Source organism: Scomber japonicus, chromosome 6 (genome assembly GCF_027409825.1).
Source record: "Scomber japonicus isolate fScoJap1 chromosome 6, fScoJap1.pri, whole genome shotgun sequence".
Lineage (NCBI taxonomy): Eukaryota > Metazoa > Chordata > Actinopteri > Scombriformes > Scombridae > Scomber > Scomber japonicus.
The window spans coordinates 6,308,609-6,323,976 of NC_070583.1; the positions used below are offsets into that span (position 1 = coordinate 6,308,609).

At 39.0% G+C, this 15,368-nt stretch overlaps 1 protein-coding gene across 1 annotated transcript; it reads left to right on the forward strand.

Moving 5' to 3' along the window:
- The first annotated feature begins 516 nt into the window (after positions 1–516).
- LOC128359790 (myosin heavy chain, fast skeletal muscle-like) lies at positions 517–11,710 on the forward strand. The gene is made up of 40 exons (XM_053320114.1): positions 517–536; positions 620–848; positions 1,048–1,191; positions 1,282–1,438; positions 1,549–1,576; positions 1,657–1,768; positions 1,856–1,948; positions 2,029–2,092; positions 2,215–2,313; positions 2,393–2,496; positions 2,591–2,729; positions 2,836–2,954; positions 3,055–3,204; positions 3,279–3,449; positions 3,533–3,836; positions 4,239–4,312; positions 4,397–4,484; positions 4,571–4,688; positions 4,794–4,917; positions 5,014–5,150; positions 5,262–5,517; positions 5,679–5,921; positions 6,041–6,217; positions 6,338–6,483; positions 6,571–6,661; positions 6,772–7,161; positions 7,307–7,433; positions 7,517–7,635; positions 8,626–8,822; positions 8,931–9,114; positions 9,203–9,368; positions 9,544–9,668; positions 9,805–10,113; positions 10,194–10,397; positions 10,484–10,609; positions 10,683–10,853; positions 10,987–11,091; positions 11,184–11,279; positions 11,408–11,539; positions 11,693–11,710. The coding sequence occupies exons 2-40, from the start codon at positions 639–641 to the stop codon at positions 11,708–11,710; spliced, it is 5,817 nt and encodes a 1,938-aa protein (XP_053176089.1). The 5' UTR covers positions 517–536; positions 620–638.
- Positions 11,711–15,368: the final 3,658 nt, after the last annotated feature.

Consider the following 15,368-nt stretch of genomic DNA (forward strand, 5'->3'; position numbering starts at 1 on the left):
ACTGGTAGGCACCCAACATAGGTGAGTGTATCGACTATGATCTCAGTTTTAACTCCTTTTGATTAGTCAGTAAAGTTAAAGTAATTACAAATGTATTTTGTCCATATTTTTTTGTTTGATTTATCTTTGTTTCAGGCGACATTCAGATGGAATTTCATGGCATATCAACATTATTTCAAAGCAATTTCTTGAAATACTCACACAGTTAGTTATATTCAGTACATACCCTGTCTCAACACATACTGTATACTAAGTGACCTTTATGAGGAGCACTATTTCTCTGGTTGTGGAAGTCAGTTTTGAAAATTGATGATTGAACTGAGTACAGCTGGCACTTATTAGTTAAGTGAATAAGTTTTATGACTCCCTGAAATTCTGCAAGTAAGATTGAGAGAATGAGAAAAACAAACTGAGAGAAATGAATAAGAAAAACAAACACAAAAAAATATTGTACTCATGTTTCACCATCTTCTTTATAGCATCTTGACACTCCATCACATACTGTACCAGTCATCTTTTTTTTGGAGCCAGTTGAGGTAAAACATGTAAAATCTCCAACGTCAGATGGATACAAGATTTACATTTCTACATTATGCTGATATTTCTGTGATCTTTTCAGTCTCCACTAAAGTGCCACCATGAGCACAGACGCAGAGATGGAGTGCTATGGCCCGGCGGCCATCTACCTCCGGAAGCCAGAGAAGGAAAGGATTGAGGCTCAAGCTGCTCCTTTTGATGCCAAAAGTTCCTTCTTTGTGGTGCATAAGGAAGAAATGTATCTTAAGGGTACACTTGTGAAGAGAGATGGTGGCAAAGTCACCATTAAGACTGAGGATGGACAGGTAGGTGTATTTCCAATGAAGACATTTTTCTATGTTCGGGTTTTGTCATTCTTTTCATATTAACATTTGTTTAAAATGATGAGTGAAAAATAATTAGTGGCTTTGAGTTCATACTAACACAGTGGCTAACAAGGACATCAACTGATGAACTCTAAATTTGAAAAAGAAATCTTAGGAAAACCACTTTTGCTGTCTCTTTTTCCAGGAACTTACTGTAAAAGAAGATGAAATCTTTCCCAGGAACCCTCCAAAGTATGATAAAATTGAGGACATGGTCATGATGACCCACCTCAACGAGCCTACTGTGTTGTATAACCTCAAAGAGCGTTTTGCATCATGGATGATCTACGTAAGTTTCCACTTAACTAATGCAATGAGTATTTATATCTGAGAATCTAAATGTTAATACTGTGTTTACTTTCTATTTGTTCTATTACAGACCTATTCTGGGCTGTTTTGTGTTGTTGTGAATCCCTACAAGTGGCTTCCTGTGTATGATGCTGTAGTTGTTGGAGGATACAGAGGCAAGAAGAGGATTGAGGCACCACCTCACATCTTCTCCATCTCTGATAATGCCTATCAGTTCATGCACACAGGTAAATTAAAGTTAGCAGTGTTAAATCATGTAGAATTAAGCTTACACATAAGCTTATTGAGGGAATTACAAAAAAGAAATTCATGTGAAATGTCTATGTTTGTATTTCAGATCGTGAAAACCAATCTATCCTGATCACGTAAGTATAACAGAAACTGTAATGCTAAATCATATGATGATAATAAAGCAGTATCTTGACATGTGTCTCTTATACCCCAGTGGAGAATCCGGTGCAGGAAAGACTGTCAACACCAAACGTGTCATCCAGTACTTTGCAACAATTGCAGCTATTGGAGCCAAGAAGGCTGAGCCAACTCCTGGAAAGATGCAGGTAAATTGGTTGTTTAATATAAAATTGTTTGTCAGAGGAAAGTTAATGTGAATGTTTAGCTCATGTAACTCAAATCCTCTCTGGCAGGGCTCCCTTGAGGACCAAATTGTTGCAGCCAACCCTCTGCTGGAGTCCTATGGTAATGCCAAGACTGTGAGGAATGACAACTCCTCTCGTTTTGTAAGTAATCCTGGGAACATCTCAAGACATATTGTTGCTAAATTACAAAAGCTGATGTTATCAATGATCTGGCTCCCTAGGGTAAATTCATCAGAATCCACTTTGGCTCTTCTGGGAAGCTGGCTTCAGCTGATATTGAAACTTGTAAGTTTCAACCATGATGTGAATCAAGATTAATCTGGAGTGTCATATTGTTTTGATAAAGTAACAGTTTTAAACTGTAATAGAGTGATGACACAGTGTCTGGTTAAATTTGTTTTTCTTAGATCTGCTGGAGAAGTCCCGTGTAACCTTCCAGTTGTCTGCTGAAAGGAGCTACCACATCTTCTATCAGCTGATGACTGGCCACCAACCTGCGCTCCTGGGTATGTTACTTTGTACACTGAAACTTAAATAATGCCAGATGACCAAGCCATGATGTGTATTTTTACTGTGCTCCTATAGAGGGTCTTCTGATCACCACCAACCCCTATGACTTCCCAATGGTCAGTCAGGGTGAAATCTCTGTGAAGAGCATTGATGATGTGGAGGAGTTCATTGCAACAGATGTAAGAAAACATTTTAGTTAAGTTTATCTTGCATGCTTAATGCAACCAGGAAGTTTTTTCAAATACCAATAACTCTTCTTCATGTTCAATACAGACTGCTATTGACATTTTGGGCTTCACCGGTGAGGAGAAGCAGGGCATCTACAAGCTGACTGGTGCTGTGATGCATCATGGCAACATGAAATTCAAGCAGAAGCAGCGTGAGGAGCAGGCTGAACCTGATGGCACTGAGGGTAACTCGGATAATGATATCTTATAGAAAATCTACCATTGATTAATAACATATATTTGTAAACATATCCCAGTTCACAGATGGTTAACAGTTTGGTTTTCCATCAGTGGCTGATAAAATCGCCTACCTCCTGGGCCTGAACTCAGCGGATATGTTGAAAGCTCTGTGCTACCCAAGAGTCAAGGTCGGAAATGAGATGGTAACCAAAGGTCAGACTGTGCCACAGGTAAGATAAAGAAAGTCCAATATATGAACATATAAAGTGGCAATATTTCCATTTTAACAAGAAAATATGATTGTGATCATTCTAAAATCTTTATTTCTAGGTCCACAATTCTGTCAGTGCTCTGTGCAAGTCTATCTATGAGAAAATGTTCTTGTGGATGGTCATCCGTATCAATGAGATGCTGGACACAAAGCAGGCAAGACAGTACTTCATTGGAGTATTGGATATCGCAGGATTTGAGATCTTCGATGTGAGTGATCTGAAGAATATTTGAGTCATGTCAAAAATGTTTTTCTATGACTCATTATGTCACCATAATTACAGTTCAACAGCCTGGAGCAACTCTGCATCAACTTCACCAATGAGAAACTGCAACAGTTCTTCAACCACCACATGTTTGTCCTGGAGCAAGAGGAGTACAAGAAAGAAGGCATTGTCTGGGAGTTCATTGACTTTGGTATGGACTTGGCTGCCTGCATTGAGCTTATTGAGAAGGTCAGTAGTCAATCAAGTCAAAGTGATTTTTTAATCATGTTTGCTTCCACTGTTAAACCTTCGATGTGATTTTTTTTTCTCAGCCAATGGGCATCTTCTCCATCCTTGAAGAGGAGTGCATGTTCCCCAAGGCCTCTGACACTTCTTTCAAGAACAAGTTGCATGATCAGCATCTTGGCAAGACCAAGGCCTTTGAGAAGCCAAAGCCTAAAAAGGGTGTGCCTGAGGCTCACTTCTCCCTGGTTCACTATGCTGGTACAGTTGACTACAATATCAATGGCTGGTTGGAAAAGAACAAGGATCCCCTGAATGACTCAGTTATTCAGCTCTACCAGAAGGCCTCCAACAAACTTCTGTGCTTCCTGTATGCAAAACATGGTGCAGAAGGTGCGAAATAAGATTGAGTAGAGTGATCAGGAACTCTGAGTAACAGTACAGCTGATATGTTCTATCAAAAACACGTTACATTTTTTTAACCACAATTTTAAAAACTATTTTCTATTACTGCCTGTACAAGAAAGTGATCAACAATGAGATTTACATTAGCTATTAGCAGCTTAATCAGTTGCAATTTATGATGTTATACGACATTCACTATGTTTGTAGTGAGGAGTAAGAAACCATGTGTCTGTTACACTTGGTTCAGGCCTTGAATATAGCTGCTGACTATTCTGTATTAATATATACATGCACGTATAATCACACACAATTAATTGACACAGAGAAAACTTTAAAAAGATCAGTTACTTATTCAGTGCCATTAATTAAATTTAATGTTTGTGAAAACAGATCCTGCTGCTGCTGGCAAGGGTGGAAAGAAGAAGAAGGGTGGTTCCTTCCAGACTGTGTCTGCTCTTTTCAGGGTATGTATTGTTTCATATTTTAAACTATTAAAACCATAATTTTGAAATACTGTTGACCATTTTTCTTATGTTGCTGATCCACAGGAGAACTTGGGCAAGCTGATGACCAACTTGAGGAGCACTCACCCTCATTTTGTCCGTTGCCTCATTCCTAATGAATCAAAGACCCCAGGTAAGAAGCACCTGGCCTAATCTTGCACACTGAATGTGACACATTGATGAAAACCAACATTTTGAATATGATTTTGGAACTTTCAGGTCTTATGGAGAACTTCTTGGTCATCCATCAGCTGAGGTGTAACGGTGTGCTGGAAGGCATCAGAATCTGCAGAAAGGGCTTCCCCAGCAGAATCCTCTATGGTGACTTCAAGCAAAGGTGATATCATTTAATATAAGCAAATCAAGTTGATTTCAGTTGAGTTAAAAACAGCCCACCAAGATGTGGGGTCATTGTAAGTAACAATACAATATTTTCTTGTAGATACAAAGTATTGAATGCCAGCGTCATCCCTGAGGGACAGTTCATTGACAACAAGAAAGCTAGTGAGAAGCTGCTAGGCTCTATTGACGTGGATCACACTCAATACATGTTTGGACACACAAAGGTTAATCTCTATGAACAATGTCAAGATATGGTATGTACATACATTCTTTTGTATCAGAGAATGCTGATTACTGAGTCCCTTCAAACAACCACACAGGTGTTCTTCAAAGCTGGTCTGCTGGGTGCTCTGGAGGAGATGAGAGATGAAAAACTGTTTATTCTGGTGACCATGACTCAAGCTCTCAGCAGAGGATATCTCATGAGGAAAGAGTTTGTAAAGATGATGGAGAGGAGGTAGGATTATCATACAGTACTCTGAACTGTTCTATTCATAACAGCTGTTTTTTTGTTTTTAATGAAATAGCATTACAGAAAAGTTACACTTTATTCGTATTAATTTTCCAGGGAAGCTATCTTCTCCATTCAGTACAATATCCGTTCATTCATGAATGTGAAAAACTGGCCATGGATGAATCTGTACTTCAAGATCAAGCCTCTTCTGAAGAGTGCTGAGACTGAGAAGGAGCTGTCTGCGATGAAGGAGAACTATGGGAAGATGCAGACAGACCTGGCTACTGCTCTAGCCAAGAAGAAGGAGCTGGAGGAGAAGATGGTTTCCCTGCTGCAGGAAAAGAATGACCTGCAATTGCAAGTGTCTGCGGTAAGTAGGATACGAAAGCAAGAGTGACTCTGTCATATCCACACTCCATTAATTGAATATTGTAGTTAACATTTTCACATTTTTATTAACCCTTAAACTATTTATGTACATGTGGAGAATACATTGTCCATTAATTTACTGTATGTTAAAATATACTGTAGGAAGTTGAGAACCTCTCAGATGCTGAGGAAAGGTGTGAAGGCCTGATTAAGAGCAAGATCCAACTTGAGGCCAAACTCAAAGAGACAACCGAGAGACTGGAAGATGAAGAGGAAATCAATGCTGAGCTGACTGGCAAGAAGAGGAAGCTGGAGGATGAATGCTCTGAACTGAAGAAAGATATTGATGACTTGGAGCTCACCTTGGCTAAAGTGGAGAAGGAGAAACATGCCACAGAAAACAAGGTTGGAATCATTTTAATCCTGTATTTATTTATTTTTTAAAAGGCAATGTATTTGATGTTAGCTTTCAAACATATGGGTATAAAGTGATGGAAATAATGCCCCTTTCCCGACATTTTCAGGTGAAAAACTTGACAGAGGAGATGGCATCTCAAGATGAGTCTCTTGCCAAGTTGACCAAGGAGAAGAAAGCCCTCCAAGAGGCTCACCAACAAACACTGGATGATCTCCAGGCAGAGGAAGACAAAGTCAACACTCTGACCAAGGCCAAGACTAAGCTGGAACAACAAGTGGACGATGTGAGAAAACATTGTTTTTGATAACATATCTGTATTGTTCATTTGTGTGTGAGAATCGACATTCCATGATAAAAATTCAAAACATTATTTAATGTCAACGTTATAATATCATCTCAAAAGCTTGAGGGATCACTGGAGCAAGAGAAGAAGCTCCGTATGGACCTTGAGAGAGCCAAGAGGAAGCTTGAGGGAGATCTGAAACTGGCCCAGGAATCCATAATGGATCTGGAGAATGACAAACAGCAAGCTGATGAGAAAATCAAGAAGTACATTTTCTGTTTTTATGTTTAATCCTTACAATGATTCATTGCCATAATGCAATACAACAGTAATACCTTTTTTTCTTATTCCAGGAAGGAGTTTGAGACCAGCCAGTTGCTCAGCAAGATTGAGGATGAACAGTCTCTTGGTGCTCAGCTTCAGAAGAAAATCAAAGAGCTCCAGGTTAGTTTTTGAAATGAATGTTATACTCATATGAATGTTATACTGAAAAATCACTGCTCATAGTGTGTTCAGTTAACAAGCCTTCTTTATATTGGGATCATCCAACCTAGGCACGTGTTGAGGAGCTGGAAGAAGAAATTGAGGCTGAACGGGCTGCTCGGGCAAAGGTGGAGAAACAGAGGGCTGACCTCTCCAGGGAACTTGAGGAGATCAGTGAGAGGCTTGAGGAAGCTGGTGGAGCAACAGCCGCTCAGATTGAGATGAACAAGAAGCGTGAGGCTGAGTTCCAGAAGCTGCGCCGTGATCTTGAAGAGTCAACCCTCCAGCATGAAGCTACCGCAGCAGCTCTCCGCAAGAAGCAGGCCGACAGCGTTGCAGAGCTGGGAGAGCAGATTGATAACCTCCAGCGTGTCAAGCAGAAGCTGGAGAAGGAGAAGAGCGAGTACAAGATGGAGATTGATGATCTCTCCAGCAACATGGAGGCTGTAGCTAAATCCAAAGTAAGTTTATAACTGAAATATTGGCTGTCATTAATGGTTATAAATATGGATTATGTAGGATAATTATGAAGTAGTCTCCAACTTAGACAATTGCAAAACACTTGCTTTGTTCATGTTAATATTTCTAAATGTTTTGTTTTCATAGGGTAACTTGGAAAAAATGTGCAGAACTGTTGAGGACCAGCTGAGTGAGCTTAAGGCCAAAAATGATGAGAATGTGCGCCAGCTGAATGACATTAATGCACAGAGGGCAAGACTGCAGACAGAGAATGGTGAGTCACCTGTGATGAAAACTAGTAATAAAAACCACATATGATCATTTTGATAAATGACTCATTAACATTTTGTCATTCAGGTGAGTTTTCTCGCCAGCTTGAGGAGAAAGATGCGCTTGTTTCCCAGCTGACCAGGGGCAAACAGGCTTACACTCAGCAGATTGAGGAGTTGAAGAGACACGTTGAGGAGGAAGTGAAGGTATAAAGCATTTGTATCTCCTATTATTCGCCTACTGGTGGAACTGTGTAAGTAATTGTCAGTCATTATCATTGCAAACAATCAAAATCTGAAAACTTCAGAAAATCATGAACAGAATATAATGAGAGACAATTGTAGGATAATGTATTATTTCTATATATGGGTCAGTGACAAATAATGGTTGGCAAGATGAGAAATTAAAAATAGTTTTAAAACCATGCATCAGGGTTATCAATATGCAGATTTTATGTTGGTTTTTTGGGGGGTTTTGTCATTTGACAACATTTGCAACATTTTTTAAATCAAAAGTAAGACTTAGTGCTCCTGAAAATGTCCCATGGTGTAACCACGAAGAAGAGAGCAAAGAATGATACATGTTAAATATTTTAAACACCTATAGTGTATTTAAGTGCATTTATAAAAATAATTTATTCATTTGAAAACATCAAAGGAAAAGAAAAAAATTGTAGTATTCCTTCATTTACATTGTATTGCTTTATGTCAATATTGAGTCGGACATATTCTAAAAACAATAATTTTTTCCAAATAAGTTGGGGCCAATCATGTAAAATGTGTTTAATTTTTTTTTGTTGCATAATACTCAACCACAATAGAGAGTAAATTGAAGTTAATTCATTTATTTTTTACTAAAATTTGCCTCATAATATTAAATGCATCCTTTTTTTCAACTTTATTACTTTTTGGCCCAGTAATACCTACTGAGGAAATACTTTGTTAAAGGGTTAGATATTGCAGAGACAGACATAGGACAGTTAAGGGGGTTGAATGATAGTTGTAGGTAGAGAAAAAATATTGTTGGGAAGTCCATTCTTTTAGTGAAATACACAGTGACATAAATAAAATTATCATGACCATAAACATTATGAAGAACATTTACCAAAATACTTTTATCTTTGGCATTGTAAACAGGGTTAGGGTTAGGGTTAGGGTTAGTCTGGTCAGTAAAATATGTCTTCCATTTTTCATCAGGCCAAGAATGCCCTGGCCCATGGTGTTCAATCAGCCCGCCATGACTGTGATCTGCTCAGAGAGCAGTTTGAGGAGGAGCAAGAGGCTAAAGCTGAGCTGCAACGAGGAATGTCCAAGGCAAACAGTGAAGTGGCTCAGTGGAGAACCAAATATGAGACTGATGCTATCCAGCGCACTGAGGAGCTAGAGGAGTCCAAGTAAGTCATTTTAAATTAGTCTTCAATTGAATTGCTTGCTTTTCCAGAAAACATTCCACATATTTTACTATCAACATGCAATTAAGTGTAAACAATTCTTCACAACAGGAAAAAGCTTGCCCAGCGTCTGCAGGATGCTGAGGAGTCCATTGAGGCTGTGAACTCAAAGTGCGCCTCTCTGGAGAAGACCAAGCAGAGGTTACAGGCTGAGGTGGAGGATCTCATGATTGATGTAGAGAGAGCTAATTCTCTGGCCGCCAACCTTGACAAGAAGCAGAGGAACTTTGATAAGGTTACAGGAAATCAAAACCACACTGGTTTGAATGAAACACAAAATGATCTTGGTAATTAATCATTGTTATTGATCTATATAATTCTAGGTCCTTGCAGAATGGAAACAGAAATATGAGGAGGGCCAGGCAGAGCTGGAAGGAGCCCAGAAGGAGGCTCGTTCTCTCAGCACTGAACTGTTCAAGATGAAGAACTCTTATGAGGAAGCTCTGGATCATCTAGAGACCATGAAGAGAGAGAACAAGAACCTGCAGCGTAAGTCAATCCCACAATATTTAAAGTAATATTAATTCCTCATTGTAGTGATTATACAGCTTCTTCCTTGACTTCTGTAGCTGTAGGTCATGAAAGTTTGTGGTGGAAAAATGTGGTTTCTACATATAATGTATATACCTAATTGCAATGGATTTTGGCTTTTAATATGCTGCAGAGGAGATCTCAGACCTGACTGAACAGATTGGTGAGAGTGGAAAGAGCATCCATGAGCTAGAGAAATCCAAGAAGACCGTGGAGACTGAGAAAACTGAAATTCAGTCAGCACTGGAGGAAGCAGAGGTAAAAATATAATTTACAATACAAGAAACCCACTTGTGTGATAAAATACAAAAAAGTTAATAGTGTTCATTTGAAATTTTTCTTGATTTTTTTTTAGAAAATAACCTTTAAGTGTATGTTCAACTTTTTTTTTAAGGGTACACTGGAGCATGAGGAAGCCAAGATTCTCCGTGTTCAGCTTGAACTTAACCAGATCAAAGGTGAAGTAGACAGGAAGCTGGCAGAAAAGGATGAGGAGATGGAGCAGATCAAGAGGAACAGCCAGAGGGTCATTGACTCCATGCAGAGCACTCTCGATTCTGAGGTCAGGAGCAGGAATGATGCCCTGAGAGTCAAGAAGAAGATGGAGGGAGATCTGAATGAGATGGAGATTCAGCTGAGTCATGCTAATAGGCAGGCTGCTGAGTCCCAGAAACAACTGAGGAATGTCCAGGGACAGCTCAAGGTGAGCTTTGTCTGATCAATGAATAAACAAATCTTACAGAGCAAAGAAAGTTAAGTCTTTACCCTTGCACGTGTTATCAGGATGCCCAACTGCACCTTGATGATGCTGTCAGAGGACAGGAAGACATGAAGGAGCAGGTTGCCATGGTGGAGCGCAGAAATGGCCTAATGTTGGCTGAGATTGAGGAGCTCAGAGCTGCTCTTGAGCAGACAGAGAGGGGACGCAAAGTGGCTGAGCAGGAGTTGGTTGATGCTAGTGAGCGTGTTGGACTGCTACACTCTCAGGTTTATATTCACTAATTAACAAGAAAATATAGTATACATACCAGCCTTTGTGTACATACATACACTTTGGTTTTTTCATTTTTCAGAACACCAGCCTGTTGAACACCAAGAAGAAGCTGGAGTCTGACCTTGTACAGGTTCAGGGTGAAGTGGACGATTCAATTCAGGAATCAAGAAATGCTGAGGAGAAAGCCAAAAAGGCTATCACTGATGTGAGTCTTCTTTTTATAAAGTTCAACTTCACTTCACAAAACACTTGTTTATGCATGATGCCCATCATTTCAGGCTGCCATGATGGCTGAGGAGCTAAAGAAGGAGCAAGACACCAGTGCTCACCTGGAGAGGATGAAGAAGAACCTGGAAGTCACAGTCAAGGACCTGCAGCACCGTCTGGATGAGGCTGAGAACCTGGCCATGAAGGGTGGCAAGAAGCAGCTCCAGAAACTGGAGTCAAGGGTATGCTCTTAATACATCTGCTTCATGGTGTTAATCACACTTTCACACTTTCAATATGTAGAATTAATTCACTTTTCTCACTGCAAAAATTCCTTTACAAGGTTTTGATATACTATGCATCATCACATTACAGGTTCGTGAACTGGAAACTGAGGTTGAAGCTGAGCAGAGACGTGGAGTTGATGCTGTTAAGGGAGTCCGCAAATATGAGAGGAGAGTGAAGGAGCTGACCTACCAGGTAAGTTGGGATTTAACTAAAAAACTATCATGATTTCTTGGTTTTGAAATGTTCTCTCTATATAGCGCAGTAACATTGCTTCTTTTGTATAGACTGAGGAGGACAAGAAGAATGTGCACAGACTTCAGGATCTGGTGGATAAGCTGCAGCTCAAAGTCAAGGCTTACAAAAGACAGGCAGAGGAGGCTGTGAGTCACATTTGTTGTCATTTTTTTTATACAGGAATGTCGCACCAAAAAAAATTACAGAAAGAAAACATACTTATATGATGTAAATTTAAAAAATACATCATACTTTAACTCCAAACCCTTTGCAGGAGGAGCAAGCCAATACTCACTTGTCCAGGTTCAGGAAGGTCCAGCATGAGATGGAGGAAGCTCAGGAGCGTGCTGACATTGCTGAATCCCAGGTCAACAAGCTGAGAGTCAAAAGCCGTGATCATGGAAAGGTAACCGTGTGATAATATTTTACAAAGATTAATATGTGGGCACCTTAATTTAATTTTTTACAAGCCACATATTTTCATTCCATTTTAATTTACTTTTTGTTTTAAGAATAGATACTGCTGACTACTGAATCTTCTGTCTTGTTTTCTTTCTAGGCTGAACATGCTGAATAAGAGACATCATTTCGGAGACTTTGGACAAAGTTCATAAAATATGAACTAGCTGGTTAATTGTCTTCTTACACTGTGTTTATTCAATAAACATTTTTCCTCAAAATGTAACAATATTTACTCTGTATTATTTACTCTCTAGTTTCTCTTCAACCCTTGTGCCTCACTAAGGACATTTTTGGCTTTTTGTTTTTTATTTCCTTGATCATTTGGGCTGTGTTTATGCACATGGCATCACATTCTCCAAGGATATTCTTTTTAATTTATTCATTTTTTATTTCAAACAGTCACTTATAATAGTTCTATGCTACACTATATAGACATAACTGTTCCTTTTAAAACCTCTTCCTCCCTAGGCCTCTCGTTCAGGGTCTTGCTTGAAAATGACATGACCCAACATGAATATAGTATATCTCTGCAACTACAAGGTCTATATGAATAATATTAGTATCATAGTAAAGGTAACACTTGTGAGATACCTGTAGAGGTGAAAGCGTCAGCATATACGTTACTGGGTCAGACTAAATGAAGATTGAACGCAGCATAAATTAAATATTTAATTTTAATCTGTCACAATAGCACAGTTCAACCACTAGATGGAGACAAAGAAGACCGTGTGTTTGCATTGAGGACGACGAGGCAGCAATTCATCCCCCATGCCATGTAAGCTGCAGCTCAAAGTCAAGGCTTACAAGAGACAGGCAGAGGAGGCTGTGAGTCACATTTGTTGTCATTTTTCTATACAGGAATGTCACACCAATCAAAAATTACAGAAAGAAAACATACTTATATGATGTAAAATTAAAAAATACAACATACTTCAACTCCAAACCCTTTGCAGGAGGAGCAAGCCAATACTCACTTGTCCAGGTTCAGGAAGGTCCAGCATGAGATGGAGGAAGCTCAGGAGCGTGCTGACATTGCTGAATCCCAGGTCAACAAGCTGAGAGCCAAAAGCCGTGATCATGGAAAGGTAACCATGTGATAATATTTTACAAAGATTAATATGTGGGGGGTTATCCTGCATGTCATCCCCCCTCTCTCTGCCTCCTGTTTCCTGTCTATCTCTACTAACCTGTCCATTAAAGGCATAAAAGCCAGAAAAAATGTACTTAAAAAAAAGATTAATATGTGGGCACCATAGTTTAATGGGGTATTTACATTTTTTACAAGCCACATATTTTCATTCCATTTTAATTTACTTTTTATTTTAAGAATAGATACTGCTGACTACTGAATCTTCTGTCTTGTTTTCTTTCTAGGCTGAACATGCTGAATAAGAGACATCATTTCGGATCATTTGGACAAAGTTCATAAAATATGAACTAGCTGGTTAATTGTCTTCTTACACTGTGTTTATTCAATAAACATTTTTCCTCAAAATGTAACAATATTTACTCTGTATTATTTACTCTCTAGTTTCTCTTCAACCCTTGTGCCTCACTAAGGACATTTTTAGCTTTTTGTTTTTTATTTCCTTGATCATTTGGGCTGTGTTTATGCACATGGCATCACATTCTCCAAGGATATTCTTTTTAATTTATTCATTTTTTATTTCAAACAGTCACTTACAATAGTTCTATGCTACACTATATAGACATAACTGTTCCTTTTAAAACCTCTTCCTCCCTAGGCCTCTCGTTCAGGGTCTTGCTTGAAAATGACATGACCCAACATGAATAAAGTATATCTCTGCAACTACAAGGTCTATATGAATAATATTAGTATCATAGTAAAGGTAACACTTGTGAGATACCTGTAGAGGTGAAAGCGTCAGCATATACGTTACTGGGTCAGACTAAATGAAGATTGAACGCAGCATAAATTAAATATTTAATTTTAATCTGTCACAATAGCACAGTTCAACCACTAGATGGAGACAAAGAAGACCGTGTGTTTACATTGAGGACGACGAGGCAGCAATTCATCCCCCATACCATGTAAATAAATGAAAACTGGCTTGAATCGGCTCAAAATGATCCAGAGACATTGGTGTAGCTGTTACTAGGAATATTATGCGACCAGACACAACTTTTAACCATAAAAACAGCGAAGGTATGACATAATTTGTAGTTGTAAATTTACAATAGGAAGCTTGTTTGGATTTTTCTTTGACGGTTTCTTCTGCGAGTTTTGATCGGACAGTAATGGGAGTCACACTGCTGGAATCAGCTTTTATTTGATGTGTAGTTTGTGTGGAAATCGTGAAATTAAAGATAGGAGGACCGTGGTGACTGCGGGCACGCGCAGTGCTTAGACAGAGGAGCGTTTTTGAAAATTAAGCAATCAGTTTCTCTGTGTTTGACTTGTGTTTTGTTGAACTGTAAATCTGAAACTGAGCTTCTTCAGAACAAAACGGTGCTTCATATGACTATTTGTGCTTGTTTAGCTGCCCTGAGACCCTTTTCATTAAATAGGAGGTGCTGTTGCCCCTGCCTGTGGGGGCTCTCGGGCTTAAGACTCTTAAGGACAAAAATGTCCCCATTAAAACCCATTAAGACTAAATTTTTAACCTCCCTGCCAAAATATGTGCTGTATTATGAAACACAGCAGACCAGTGAAAAATGTGGTTGCATCTAAAATGACCTGGTTATGGGAGTGGGAGTGTGGTTTCTCTGTGTGCATTGAAAAATAATTGTGTGTGTGTGTGTATATGTAAATGTGTGTATATGCAGGTACAAATGGAGTCTATTAAAGTTTAAATTTGTATAGTCTTGCATGTGTGCGTTTATAGAATTGTCTATTAGTGAAGGTGTGTGAGTGTGTGTTTGTGTGTGTGAGAGAGGGAGATAGAGAGACAGATTTAGACATAATGCTGTAAATGCAGACCTCCAAGACAATATAAATTATCCACACATTTACGTACACACACACACACACACATTTATTTTTCAATACACACATACACACCACACTGTGACACCCATACCCACAGTTCAATTATGTTATCTGGTGGGGGAATAAACTCATATTTTGGAAGGGGGATGTTTGTCCCTAAGGTTCCCAAAGTAAGTTTTTCTTTCCTTCTTTTGTTTCTTTATTTTGTTTTAAACTGACACTGTACAAATATGAATAATGCATCAAAATCAAATAAGGCTGTCATTGCTGCTACAACACATTTGGGAATGTGCTACACCACAGCAGGGGATTCCTCACCCCCCTGATGATAATAAGGCTGTCCTCAGCCGTACACAGCTGAAAAAGTAACCAACCTGCACTAAACACATTGCTGTACATAAACACTCTGAAAAGTTAGCAGTTATACCCAGGGAAAGACATGATGTTCAGCCCACTGATATACATACCAGCGGACAGAGTGTATAATGAAAACAAATAAAACATCTTCCATCTAGCATATCAGGTTGATAAATACAGTGTAAAATCCCTTTTGTTTCAAACGGTTTCATACAGAAACCTGAACTACATTATCATACTGAAAGGAGATAATGTTCTCAACCAAATCCTGTAAGCAAACCTAACTAGTGGTGAAACCAGAACCACTCCGCAGGATACACAAAGCATGAAAAACACTTCAACTCAGGACAGCATAGAAATTGTTATTGTGTTTCAGTTTACTGTCATACACTTGACATAACAAACCAACTGCCTATTTCAGTTGGCTGTGGTCAAGTGTCGTTCTGGCATGGCTGTGAGCTTCCTG

Coding starts and splice junctions, on each gene's coding strand:
- LOC128359790 (XM_053320114.1), top strand. CDS start 639: ATGAGCACAGACGCAGAGATGGAGTGCTATGGCCCGGCGGCCATCTAC. Junction 1,949..2,028: donor ATGACAACTCCTCTCGTTTT/GTAAGTAATCCT, acceptor CTGGCTCCCTAG/GGTAAATTCATCAGAATCCA. Junction 4,485..4,570: donor TAATGAATCAAAGACCCCAG/GTAAGAAGCACC, acceptor TGGAACTTTCAG/GTCTTATGGAGAACTTCTTG.